Source organism: Rhinolophus sinicus, chromosome 6 (assembly GCF_057876585.1).
Source record: "Rhinolophus sinicus isolate RSI-liver-muscle chromosome 6, RSI-T2T, whole genome shotgun sequence".
Taxonomy (NCBI): domain Eukaryota; kingdom Metazoa; phylum Chordata; class Mammalia; order Chiroptera; family Rhinolophidae; genus Rhinolophus; species Rhinolophus sinicus.
The window spans coordinates 28,278,247-28,292,676 of NC_142506.1; the positions used below are offsets into that span (position 1 = coordinate 28,278,247).

At 39.1% G+C, this 14,430-nt stretch overlaps 1 protein-coding gene across 6 annotated transcripts in view; it reads right to left on the reverse strand.

The window, feature by feature from the left end:
• FZD6 (frizzled class receptor 6) overlaps positions 1-13,889 on the reverse strand; it is a 32,360-nt gene extending 18,471 nt beyond the window's left edge. The window contains exons 1-2 of one of the 6 annotated variants that reach the window (XM_019711790.3): positions 13,734-13,889; positions 12,283-12,589 (exon numbers count right to left, since the gene is read on the reverse strand). In XM_019711790.3, the coding sequence (XP_019567349.3) occupies positions 12,283-12,459 (177 nt within the window). In that variant the 5' untranslated portion in view covers positions 12,460-12,589; positions 13,734-13,889. The other 5 variants (XM_019711789.3, XM_019711785.3, XM_019711788.3 and 2 more) reach the window with 5 other exon arrangements.
• Between the last annotated feature and the right edge of the window lie 541 nt (positions 13,890-14,430).

Genomic DNA, 14,430 nt, shown 5'->3' on the forward strand with positions numbered 1-14,430 from the left:
CATACAGATGGCCAATAGACATGAAAAGATGCTCAATGTCACTAACCATCAGAGATAGCACATCACACCTGTCAGAATGGCCATCATCAATAAACCAACAAATAACAAGTGTTGGCAAGGATGTGGAGAAAATGAAACTTTTTTATTATTATTAGTTTCAGGTGCACAAAAAAACCATAATAGATATTTACACACCTGCAAAGTGATAACCCCACCAAGTCTACTATCCATCTGACACCGTACATAGCAATTACAATATCATTGACCATATTCCCTACGCTGTACTTTACATCCTGTGACTATATATTTTTTAAATTATAGTTGACATTCAATATATTTTATATTTCTTTCAGGTGTACAGCACAGTGGTTAGGCATTTACAGAATTTATGAAGTGATCCCCCCAATAAGTCTAGTACCCATCTGACACCATACATAGTTTTTACAACATTATTGACTATATTCCTCATACTGTATTTCACATCCCCGTGACTATTTTGTGACTACCAATTTGTACTTCTTAATCCCTTCACCTTTCTCACTCATCCTCCCAACCTCTCTCTCATCTAGCAACCTCAGTTTGTTCTCTGTATCTGAGTCTATTTCTGTTTTGTTTGTTCATTTATTCTGTTCTTTAGATTCTATGTATAAGTGAGATCATACAGTATCTGTCTTTCTCAGTCTGACTTGTTTCATTCAGCATAATATCCTCTAGGTCCATCCATGTTGTTGCAAATGGCAAGATTTCATTCTTTTTTATGGCCGAGTAATACTCCATTGTATAAAGGTATCACAGTTTTCTTTATCCAATTGTCTATCGATGGGTATTTTGGTTGTTTCCGTATCTTGTCTCTTGTGAATAGTGCTGCAGTAAACATAGGGGTGTGTATGTTTTTTCAAATTAGTGTTTTGGATTTCTTTGGTTAAATACCCAGGAGTGGAATTGCTGGGTCATAAGATAGTTCTATTTTTAACTTTTTGAGGAGCCTCCATACTCTTTTCCATAGTGGGGAAAAGTATGAAAGTTTTTAAGAGTTCTGAAAAAGTAAATATTCACAAAACGACATATAATCAAAGACTATAAAACCTCAGCTATGTGTATCATATTCCAGATGATATATGTACTCCTGGAGAGGTAATTTGGGAACAAATAATTTTGGCATAAATAGCACTTTAAATAATGGGTAACCAGCCTATTACTGAATTGATCCCAATCAGTTAAAAACATAAATCGAATGAGCGTATTTCCCTAATCATTCGAAGTAAGAAAATCTTAGTAAGAATCCTTTATGGTCTCCCACAAAATGTCCTATCATTCTCCGAAATCAAACTTTGAGATGAAAAGAACACTAGTTTGGCTCGTTGTGGTATTTCTTATGTCCTTAATCTTATACTCAGAATTCTACATATTGTTAAACTAGTATTTAGCATGGTAAGTGCTACGTAAACCCGTGAATTGAACAAAGAGTCAAACTTCCTAGCCTCTTCAGTGTGTTCCCTTTCTCTCCCTTAGTGACACCTTCTTCAACTCTCTCAATAACCCAGTGCCTTCATGGTCTCACTCATGAATTTCTCCTTTTCAGATTTCACTCTCAAAGAAGGCTCAGAAACTCACCCAATAACTAAGAACACCACAAAAATAATGCTTTTGAGATTCTACCATTCAATAATAACTAAAAGTCTTGTTGATTATAGTTTTAATGCTCTGAGAAATAAAAGGTGGGCTCTTTTAGCAGGGATAAGGAAGAGGAGGACAATTAAGAAGGCACCTTATATCTCCATTCTGAAAAATAGCCAGAGCCAAACTATGATAAATAGACAATGAGAACCAAAATACATGGAGTATTTTATATAACCCTTTACTGGAAATAATGCCAGCATTGTAGTTGTGGTTCTAGCTCTGCCATTAATTACTGGTGTCACCTTTGGCAGATAATTTCCTGTCTTTGTGTCTCAGAGCATCCATTAGGAAAATGAGAGCAATGAACTATTAAATGATCTCTAAGGACACTTTACGGATCAAAAAATTTATGAAGAAGATAACCAAGACTTGAGTAGCAGAATTGGACACAAATTTTGAAATAACTGTAAGTGCTACGATGAAATTTTCTCCTTCGTAGGTAACTCTGTCTTGTACTGAGCTCTGGAGGGAACAGTGATCACTTCTTTCTGTCTGGCAGTCCTATTCCAAAGCAGGTGGGATGCTACAGAAGCAACCCATGTAGCATCCCATGGGATGCCACAAAGTGGGAGGGATGCAGGGATACAGTCTGACAACAAACCGGGCACATAACCTACTTCAGCCATTTGGATGCTCCAGGTATTGTGATTCTTGGGGAAACAGTTGCACAAAAGAACAACAAATAGATTATGTGAGGCAACTGCCGTGGGGTTAATAATGGCCACAGTGTGAAACTAACACTCCAGGGACATTGGCACTGGCACTGGGCATAGACTGATCCTCTGACGTGATCTTAGTTGTGTTCTTGTTCTGGACCGGGGTCTTCAGCCTCCCCCCACTGATGTGACAAGCTATCCAAAATCCATCCATTTGCTGCTTAGTCAAAGTTGGTTTCTATTGTTGGCAACCAGGACTGACTGGTTCCAATTATAGAAATACTCGGTTGTAAGTGATCTCTGTAAAATAAGAGGACTTCTAGAAATGGTTTTCTGGTCTAACTGGGGCTGATGCCGTGACTACTCTGTCAGTATTTAGAGGCGGAAATCTGGCAGCCCATGGCACACAGCAGAAAAATGGCGAGCTGCATTATCCTAGCAATCATTTAGATTCCCAGAGTGTCTTAGAATGATGTGCCCAGTGAAGGCAAGGCGGAGTGGCTGCTGCCAGAGAAGCTGAAAACAGTAAGAAGAGCATGAAGAATTCAAGGACTACGGGCTGAGGTGAGTGCTTCCAGGGACACTGTTGGCTCAGGGAGACTGCGACAAATCTTGGCTTGAGGTGTGGAGTGAAACACAGGATTAAAAGGACTTAATGCTTTAAGAAATTGAAAACCAAATGCAGTTTGATCCTGCAGGTTGCCAAACTATATCACTTAAATTTGTTTCCCTGTCACATAAGGATCTAGTGCTACTGTGATTAAGTGAGCAGCGGGACGCTGAGCTCTGCAGTGGGTACACATGACAAGGTTCAGAGTTCTCACTCAGTCCTCTGAACTCAAAGCCCTCGAAGCAGACCCTTTCCCTTTGTCTGCGGAGGCAGACACTCCTGAGAGATTTACTTTGTAAGGAGAAAACAAATAGCTTCATACCCCATCCCCACCACTCTTTAATGTCCCAACTTACAAGTACAGTTCTACCTCAGCATGCCCTGGGTCAAGTCAAAATTGAAAAAAAGATTAGACATTAAGATACTGTCCATTTATGCTGTTTCTGAGGGTGCTTGATTAAGGAGAAAAAGAACACAATTTTAGATGGGGCTAAGTTACACTGATATGGGTATATTAATTCTGGATCCAATGTGCTAGCTTCAGAAACTGGGCTTTTGGTGGTCAGATGATAAACGGACTTTTGACAACGGCTTGGTGGAACTCCAAAATCAACCCACTATAATTTCCCAAGTCCATGAGTGTATATTTTAAATAGTCAGTTTAGCAATAGCACAATCACTACATTGACATCCTACATAAACATTATAAACGTAGAAGAGTCCAAGCAAAGCCATTAGTGGTCTTTCTTTATCATGACAGAAAATTGAGAGTAATACTTCTGACCAGGGGGCTTTCAGAGACTAGTGACACCATCAAAAACATATTCAGGGGTAGTAATTCTTAGCAGCTGCCCATTTTCATTCTCCAGTACAACTGGATAGGTTATTAACAGATTGTCTTATGCAACCTTAATCAAATGGCTAAGGCGCTTTTCCAGATGTGGCCTCTTTACTGTAGCAAATCAGTACAGCCCTAGCACCTCAAACACAGCTCTAATCAGAACGCTTTTTTCGCCAAAAGCAATTTACTTTCACCTAGCAGGGACAGCAGCACATCGTACTTACTTGCCTTAGAGCAGTGGCCATCACAGTGAATCAGCAGCATCAGCATTCCCTGGGAACTTGTTAGAAATGCAAACTCTCCACCCCACCCCAGATTGAGGAATTCTAGGCTGGGGTTAGTGATTTGTTTGTTTTGGGCAATGTCACTTTATTTTTTCAATGTTAGGGGAAGCGGTAGTTATACTAGATTGTATGTTTTCACAGCCCAAAATTTACTTTACACAACCAATTAAATTAAAATTGTCCAAAATAATGACAGTAGGAATTATGGCAGTAAATGCAGAGGTTGAAAAGTCAAAATAAATAAAAAGTAAATTCACCACTGAGGTTTTAATGTATATAGTTTATGTATTTGCTTGTGAATACTCTTTATGAACACATACATTTTAAAATAGCTGCTGTTTACTTTTTTTGTAACATCGTTTGAATTTTATTGCACACAAAAAAGCTAGAAAAAAATCCCATTATCAGTCTGTGTTTTAACGAGCTCTTCAGACGACCCTGATGCACACCAAAGGCTGAGAAGCACTGCCTCAGACAAACATCAGCTCTTCATCTCTGTGCCTGAACTTCATTGTCAGACTAACCATATCACGGTTGGACAGGACATCATACTAGCCCATCATACTTAGGACAAAAAGCTGATGAGACCATAGACATGTGACACTCAGGAGATTAACCCTACATAAATAAAAGGGACCTTGGTTTTGCTAATACTTCCTGGTACAGACTGGACACAACAACAGGACATCTAGAGTAATCAACACAAGCTACCTCTCATGAACGGGGTGTTACCTAATTCACCTACTCCTGACATCAAGTGTACTCAAATAGCATTCCATCTTCAAGTGGCCTGAGCAGAATTAAAGACATGGGAAAGTAGTGTGAGCACATTACTCACACTCTCATGATGCCTATTTCTGCCATACTACCTACCACCTTTTCCTTAAAACACACCAGCTAGCTCCCCGATGCTATAATGACGTGATAATGAAAGGAACCATAATGTGGACCCGGGGTTGGTGACACTGTAAGATCCTGAAGAGAAAGTCTGGGTTAGAATTCTAACAGAAAGTGATCAAAAGAAGAAAGATATTTTGATGTTTTAAAAAATACATAAAGCGAAGCCTAAGCAGCGTGGTCCTGCATCCGTATCTTGGCTGTGCTTTGCCCCTTTAGTATAAAGGCACAAGATATATAAACATTTGTCACTTTTCTGCAGCATGAATCAGAATCCCACTGGTACATGGAAGCAAGCCACTGTCACCAGTGAACAAGGCCAAGTGACTGCAAAGCATCCGATTTTCACCTCAAGATTTGTGTTTTCTACTCATGGTGCCATACTCAGTAACACTCAAGAAGTAATAAAAGCTTTATTTCTTACTTTATAATGGCATCAAAAAGAATGCCAACTTCTAGTAATGGTAAAGAAAAGAGAGAGAAAGTAAAGAAAAAAGTAATGGGCCTCAGCCAGACCACAGACTCATTAAAGACCTAAAGGGGTCCTTAAAGTTTACAATTCACAAAACAAATACTGTCAACTGGTTACAAGGGTCTGAAGTAAATTCTTTGAAAATATTAATGGACTACTGTATATAATAAAGTGGTAAAAACTCTGCCACTTATTTTCATGAATGTGTCTAATCTTAGGCAAGTCAGTGTCTTTAAAAAATGCAAAGCAGAGCCTGGAATACAAGAGAAGAACAAAAAACAAAAATTTGCATTATTTCCATAATGGAAAACTTGCTATTTCTGAAATATTTCTTAGCATTACAAATTTTTAATTATTTCTTCAAAACAGCTTTCCTTTGGAAATTAGACAAATACACACAGTAATTGGTTGACACTACAAAAAAAAAAAAAAATCTCTCCGGTGATGTGTCAATTAATTTTTTAATTTAGAACTTGTAACTTGAAAAACTGCAATTGTGGGGAAGCTGCACATTCAGGCCCACATTCAATGACATAATGAATGAATACATGACAAATATCCACACCAGAGTAATAAGGTTTCATTATCTACATGCCACATTCTCAAGGAAAGGAAATAATCACAACACAACAGTCTTCCCATGGTCTGAAAGAACCACGTCCTTTGGTGGACAGGCTCTCCTGAGGGCACAACTAATAATATCCTAGACTGCGGGATAGAGGGAATGGCTCTGTGGGAACCTGTGCTATCAGCAGAGCTTCCCAGAAGAAATACTGTCCTCTGTTCACGCACAGGTCTAACCCTGATTCTGCAGACTTAGAAACAGTCTAGTTATTTTCCCTACTGCCGCAATGCAATACAACATCACAAAGCAAAGTAAACTTGTGGTTTCTGCATTTTAAACACAATAGTAGCCACTACACACAACAGAGTCGGAACACTTTTCAATGTCTACTTCATTTTAAAAGACTCACTAGCTTACTTTCAGAATGGTTACAGCTATTTTCAGAAAGCCTTCCCTGAAAAATAAAGAGGTTAGTCACACTAAACATTTTCTTGCTGGTATATGGGGCGTATAAGAGTAGAGAATTAAGGAGGAAATAAAGGGGTCCACCAGACTCTTCTAAAAGTAGGAAAATGAAAATGTTTAAAAACCACTGCCCATGACAAATGGAGTTTTTCTTAGAAGTTTGTTTATAGAGTTTTTCTCAATCTCTTTATTTTCAATTGAATAGAGACTTTTAGTAGTGCCTATTAACAGGTGGAAAGGAAAGGGTTTTTGTGTTGTTTTGGCTTACTTCCCTTTAGACTGTTCAAAAGTGGAACGACCACATGCTGTTCCAAACACAATACATGGCTTTGCTTTTGCCTAGGCCTCAATGAAGGCAATTCAAAAAGAAAAATAAATATTCCTGTTTCCATTTTCCCTAGATCAGTCTCAGCTCTTTTTTGGATGAAATCAGTCTCTCAAGGGACATCAACCTAACAATTTGAGAAACAATGCTCTAGATATGAAACAAAAAGGGACACAATGGAAAACCAGCAGCCATTTGTTTTTCCACTTGGGAGAATTAGACTGTACAACATCCTTTCATTATGAAGCCAAGTTACTATTCAGAACTGTAAATTAACTCTTTGTAATACAAATGACTTCAGCTTCAGATAATAAAATAAGGAAAAAACTGAAGTCCTTGATTTCAAGCAATCTGAAACAAAACTAAAGAACTAGGATATCCCAATCAGATCCTTTTGGTTTGTGATAAATTTGACTTAAAAATACTTATGTGTAAAGTAAATAACACATAACTCAGTTAACATATTAATAAGAATGTTTATTTTTATGTGTTATACATGTATAATCCTTAATGACACTTCTAAGTACTTTAAACCAGGGTTCAGCAAACTATAGCCTGTGGGCCAAAAAACAGCCCACTGCCTGTTTTTGTAAATAAAGTTTTATTGAAACACATCTACACTCATTTCTTTACATATTGTCTAGCTGATTTTGCTGCAACTGCAGAGGTGAGTAGCTGTGACAGAGACTGCATGGTTTGCAAAGCCAAAATATTTATTATTAACATTTGGCCCTTTACAGAAAGTTTGAATTCTTTGCTCTAAACCAGTGGGTCTCAGATGTTAACATCATAAGAAACAGCTGCACAGCTTGTTAAAATACAGTGTCTTGGGCTCTGTCTTCACAGGTCATGATATAGTAGGTTGGGATGGATGGAGTCCATGAACTTACATTTCTAACAAGCTCACAAGCCGCTGGTATATGAACTAAACTTTGAAGATCACTGCTCTAAACCTTCTCATATAATCACAGATCAGCAATGACCACAAATGTTATAAATTCTATAAAACAGGATAGACATCACACAAAATGAAAAGTAAGGCATAAAAGAGGACTGAGATAGATCTCCTGACTGACATGGAAGTTTCAGCGGCTAAGAAAGCACAACTGGTTGCCATAATCATCAGATCATTCCTGAGCCCCTCATCCTAACATTAATTCATAGTGAACACTGAAAATCCAGCAGGAACCAAAGGCACTTGGGTTGGAGATATAAAGTCCAATCTGTTCTTTAGGGAAACTATAAAACACTTGTTTTTAAAAAGTAAAAGCCAAGGTACATGCAGTTAATAACTGAGTACTTGCTGGACTATAAACTTACGTACTAAAGTACTACGTTTGAAAAAAAATCTGACACAGTTTATATTACAATGGTCCAATCTAAGGATGATTCCTTCACTCCATATAAATAAATACAAATGGTTAAAATTCAAATTCTTTAAATAAATTCTAACACAAACGTTATCAAGCTAATATGAGAAAGAACATAGAGGATGTCCACTGACAAATTTTATTAGAACTAAGTTCAGGCAGAAAGAAAGTAGATGTAAACCACCTAAAAATACTAGAACGTCTTTTACTTGGACACTGCAGAACATAGAAATAGAAGGTAAAGATTTCGGGGAGAAATTCTCTTTGCTGATTTATTAGGACCAGAAACACCACCTTTTTCTTTATTCAGCCTTTACTGAGCACCTGCCATGCTCAGAGGCACTGTAATGAGCCCTGGGGATGGAAATAAACATGACCCCTACTCTCAACAAACTTGCAATCCAGTGTCAGAGACAGGTAAATAATTGCAATACAGTAAAATAAGTGTAAGAACAGTCATATATAGTAAGTACTATCACATTGTAAAGATTGAGCTGATTAAATAAGCTTGGGACAAAGTAAAAACAAGCTTCTCTAAGCAAAGAATTATTACTTTAATTGAGACATGAAGAAACTGAGCAGGTGAAGAAGGATGGGTAAAGAGCCCAGGAGGCAGTGGATACAATACTATGTGCAAAGGTACAGCAGTGAGCGAGTAACATGGATTGAGTTCTATAAATAGGTTGGTTTGGGTGAAGCGGTATCTGGAAGGGACAAGATGGGACGCTGGACAGGAAGGCAGGGTCCCACAAGAAGAGCCTTGGGTGCCACACTAGAGTTAGGTCTTTATTTTTCCAGCTTTAGGGAAACAGTGAAGAATTTAACTGCAAAGTGGACTGCGTGGATTTGCATTTTAACAAAATCATTTGGTACCACAGAGAGGAGCAACTGAAGGCTAAAGATTTCATTTTTCATCTAAAAATTCTGGTGAGACTTTGTATTCAAGGTACAGATGAGAGGGGAAAAGAGGTAGAGATGAATAAAGGTTAAAAGAAACAATCTCCCAGTTTAATTTTTATTTAAATGAAGTTTGCAATAAAGTAGCCAAGACTAAATTAACACATCACATTCTGAATCTTAAGAAATAATTTTTTAATCCCATAAGGTTAAGGGTAAAAATAAAAGTTAAAGATGACATTATGGTCCATGTTGGCAGAAAAGACTGTCAGACCCTGAACAAATCATAACTTCTTTGGGCTTCAATTTCTTCACCTATATAATGAAGGATTCAGGCATTCTTAACCTGGACTACAAATACAAGTATATTTCAATATAATTGGTTTCCTTTGTAATCCTACTCACTTTATTAAAATTTTAAAACATTCTCTTATTCTGAGAAGGGGTCAATGGCACAAAAGAGGTGAAGAAGTTCTGCATGATATTTAGGGTCACTTATAACTCTAAAATAATAGGATTTTGGACATTCAGTACAGGAACTAAAAGAGAATACCACCGGCTAATGACAAATAAAGATGGGGCAAGAGGAAAAGCACAATACCATGGACAAAAAAAATCATATATTGGGATTTAAAGTCTGACTCAGGTTGATATTTTGCCTTTCCATTTCCCTTTCTTCTTGTAGACTTCAGTTAATGCTGCTATTAAATGACTGCTTCATGGCTTTCTTCTTCTATACCCTTAAACCTACTGAAGTATGATTTCTAGAATAAATCTTAATAGTAAAGGCTATGAGAAAGTTTAGTGTACAAGAAGGTTATATAACAAAGATGTACCTTCAAATAAATAAGAACAAAAATGTCTTTTTGATAATGTCCAGACACAAAATTAACCTGGGAAAGAGCAAGGTAAATAAAAAACTTTTTTGTTCAGCCAGAAACAATTGGTTTAAAAAAAAGAAAAACAAGTATAGAACAAATATTAGTTCTATCGTCCTACAATTATATGCATTTAATAGCAGGAGGCATCTCTCCCCTAGGAGCTCTAAATGATCTATATGTATAAGGTTGATGTTAGCATTCAAACTTAAAATGTATGTAGCCACCACACAGAAACGGAACCAGATTTAAAAAAAAAAAAAAAAAAACAATTTTAAGAACTCTACGAATTATTAAACATGCACTAGCATCAGAGAAAATGTGAATAAATGATATAATTATTCCTTGAAGGTATCCCCACTACATACTTTATTTTAATCAGAGTAAACTATCAAGATGGTTCTGATTAATCAAAGAAAAGTCTCACTGGATCACTTGTTCAGTGTTCGAAATTACGTCTTGCACCGGTTTGAAAATCCACTGAAAGATTACAATAATATAATTTGTAATACCCTTTTAAAGTACATCAACTTAGTATTTAAAAACCCTCCTACTTGCTCAACATCACTAATCATCAGAGAAATGCCTAAAAACCACAATGAGATATCACCTCACCCCAGTCAGAATGGCTATCATCAACAAGACAAATAGTAACAAGTGTTGGAGAGGCTGTGGAGAAAAAGGAACCCTCATACACTGTTGGTGGGAATGCAGACTGGTGCAGACGCTATGGAAGGAAGTGTGAAGGTTCCTCAAAAAATAAAGAACAGAATTACAATATGACCCAGCAATCCCTCTCCTGGGTATCTACCAAAAAAATCTGAAAACATTTATCCGTAAAGATGTATGTGCTCCAGTGTTCATTGCAGCTTTATTTACGGTGGCCAAGACATGGAAACAACCAAAGTGTCCCTAGACAGATGATTAGATAAAGAAGATGTGGTACATATACACAATGGAATACGATTTTGCCATAAGAAAAGATGAAATAGTGCCATTTGAGACTACTTGGGTAGATCCTGAGATTATAATGCTAGGCGAAATAAGTCAGACAGAAAAAGTCAAGAACCGTATGACTTCACTCATGTGGGGTATAAAACTGAAACAAACAAATGAACAAGATAAACAAACAAACAAAAAATCATAGACACAGACAACAGTTCAGTGGTTACCAGAGGATAAGGAATGGGGGAGGGGTGGTAGAAGAGGGTAAAGTGGGTCAAATATATGGTGATGGAAGGAAAACTGACTCTGGGTGGTAAACACACAATGTGATAATATAGATGATATATTATGGAATTGTACAGTTGAAACCTACTTAAGTTTACTAACCATTGTCACCCCAATAAACTTTAATTAAAAAAAAAAAAAAGAAGAGCCCTTCTATTTTAGACATGAGTATACTACAATAAGGTAGTCCAACAACTATCCAACAAAACAATGGAAGACTTTTGAAGCTGCAAAATCAAGTCCAGTCAGTTTTTAAAGTAGTGACTGTATTAAAATTATAGGGGTTTCATCTCTTAGCAACAATCTGAGGGAAAAAGAAGCCTTTACCATCGCTGGACAGTTTTTCTGGAGAAAAACGACAAGAACATTTGTCTTCTTTCCTTTAAGATACTTATCAACCTAATAGATATATACGAAAGGGCAGGTTCCTACCTCTATCGGTAATTCTTTCTTCCCACATCTCCCTAGAAATCTGCATATCTCTAAAGCAGAGGCAGGTAACTGAGGCACCTAAGGCAATCTTTAGCGTCACTCTGCTCCTACCCCAACACGTGGTTTCTTTTAACAAATATCTTACAAAGAATATTTAAGTGCTTTAAAAAGTCACTTTTTAGCAAAACACCATCTACAGCCCCCAAATCTTTCAATAATTAATGTGCTTCAGAAAACTGCCAAGCGATCATTACAACTACTTACGAAAATATATGTAGTCCAGGCAATACAGATTGCATATTTAGTGAATTAAGAAAAATCCAGAATTCACATTATTAGAGGAACTACTGTAATTGATTCAGGAAAGCAAAATATTTGCCAGGTACAAGGTATTTCTAAATAATTTATTACATTTCATATAAAATGGACCCTATCTTAAGTAAATACACTAAACAGGACTACAAATGTATACAAACACAAGTTAAAAGAGAGATTTAATTTTCAAAAGGATTGTGCTCGCTTCGGCAGAGCATATACTAATTTTCAAAAGGATTTATTCCAAATATGACTTGTACACAACTGAAAGAATCCTTTACTGTCTTAAAAAAAAGTCACACTTATAGTTTATTCCAGAACAGAGCATAAACTATTTTGCTATAATGGTATAAAGAACTACTCACCTCCATTTCTACAGCAGCCGTACTCTGGTCATAATGACCCATCAGATTAGGGAAAAATGTCATGTTGTAGGCCATTTTCATACATCTGGGAACAATAATTGGTTCACACGTGAAAAGACTGTGCCCTCTTATGAGGGGGAGAAAAACACATGTCCACAAAAATGTAAACATTTCCATTTTCTTCAAATTCCTGCTTTTACCACATGGCTTGGATTAATCGCTCTTTTCATTCTCAGATTTCCATCCAAAGATAAAATGTCCAAATTCCTCATTTCATTATTTTACCATTTTGAAAGAAGTTCTTTTCCTAAAAATGAGTTCCACATTAATTACTGTAAAAACAATCAAGAGGGTGTATGAGCAATATTTGTTATAAACTCAAAGGTGGACATCCAAGTGCAGAGTTAAGATTTTCACTGTAGGTAACTAACATTGGCAAAACGATGGAAAATTCCATCCTTGGGAGATACTCTTCCACCTGCCTTGGCCCAGACTGTATCATTTTCATTTGTGGAGAAAGTCTCATCGGTAGGGAACCGATGATAGAAGGTTTGTGCTGTGTACTGAACACAGAGTAAAAAGGGCGTAGTGGGGGAATTGAACGAGTGGATGGAGAAAAAAGTAATGCAGATAAGTTAAAAAGGATTTAATAAGTTAAAGGACTGAATAAGTTAAAAAGGCATTGAACGAGCGAGATGGAGAAAAAGTAATGCAGAATAAGTGTAAAAGGATTAATAGAACCGTAAAATCTAAGTGCCCCTGTTGGATCTTATTATGTACAAGAAAACTGAGTCCCAGGGAAATTCTTTAAGACCTAATGTGTTCTTAAACACTTTCAAGGCACTGCAGAGCCAGGTTTTGTGGCAGTCTTCTAGGGATCTCCACTACTTTTGTTTTTCTTAAGGGGGACTCGCAGGAGGACCGAAACTAGTTTTCACAGGGACTTGGGGGATTAGTGATTCCACCAAAAGGAAAATAAGCAGGTCTGTCCCGGGAGGGCGACCGAGTCTCTGCGGGAGGGCGGCTGTGGGATCAGAGTCGCGAATGACCGCACCCCTCACCCCCCAAACACAGACCCGCGCCCAGGCTTCCAGCGCCGGGCGCGGTGACTCGTCCCACACCGGGCACCTGTCCCGCTCTAGAACCAAGCAGCAGCTTCCCTTACCCCGAGGGGACCTGGCATCGCCTTTCAGAAACTAGCCCCAACTTTGGCTGAAACTTCGGCGGAAGCGGGCGGTCCCGCCGCTGCTTTCTCAGCACCTGCGGCTCCAAGCGCGAGCTCCCAGCCCGCCCCGCACCCCTCGAGGCCCGCCCGGATCGCCCCGGGACCCGCCCGGCCGCAGGCGCGGCCGCCCGCCCAGTCGGGGCCTGAAGAGCCTCACCTCGGGCGGCGGTCGAAGGCAGCTCTCCCTCCCTCCCCGTTCCCTTCCAGCCCACCATACCCCCGCGACCTGAGACCGCTCCGGGGGTGTCGGGGACTCCCGCTGCCTGGGTAGCCGCACGGAGAGCGAGAGCTGAGCGATCCCGCGAGAATGCGCCTCCAGTTCCCGCGGGCAGGTCCGGGCGCGTGGCGGCGGCGGCGGCGCCGGGCCTGGCCCTCCGCCCGAGCTCCGCCCGCGCTGCGCCGGCTGGGTCTGGCTCGGGGAGAGTCCCGGCGGGGCGGGGGGCAACGGTGTCGGCTGCCGGGGGTACGGCTGAGGGGCCGGGGAGTCCCCTGCGCCTTGCCGTCTGTCATAGTGCCCGAAGCGCAGGACCGTGCCCTATTTCGCTGTCCCATCGAGAGGGGTTCAGCCTAGGATTCTTTGGAAGCTCTTGGTGATCACCCCGATAAAGTTTCCTTGAAAAGAACCCACTTCATTTTGGATTTCAGGAGCCAAGAATTTTAAACGAGGCGAATTTGCCCTTTAAAGTAAATTGCCTAAGTGACTTTAGTTGGAAACGGAGTCACTTCCTGGGTAACTGTGCTAAAAACAAAAATGCTTTTGTCAATTCTCGGAGTCTGGTCAGCAACTTGAGACACAGGTGGCAATGGAATTCCAGCCCTGGCAGGCCTTACAGTTTTATTGATTCAAAATCGTAATAGAAAGTTGGATTTTAGACATCAACCTAGTCTTTAGTACCAACTGACACACATCATCACACGTGTTC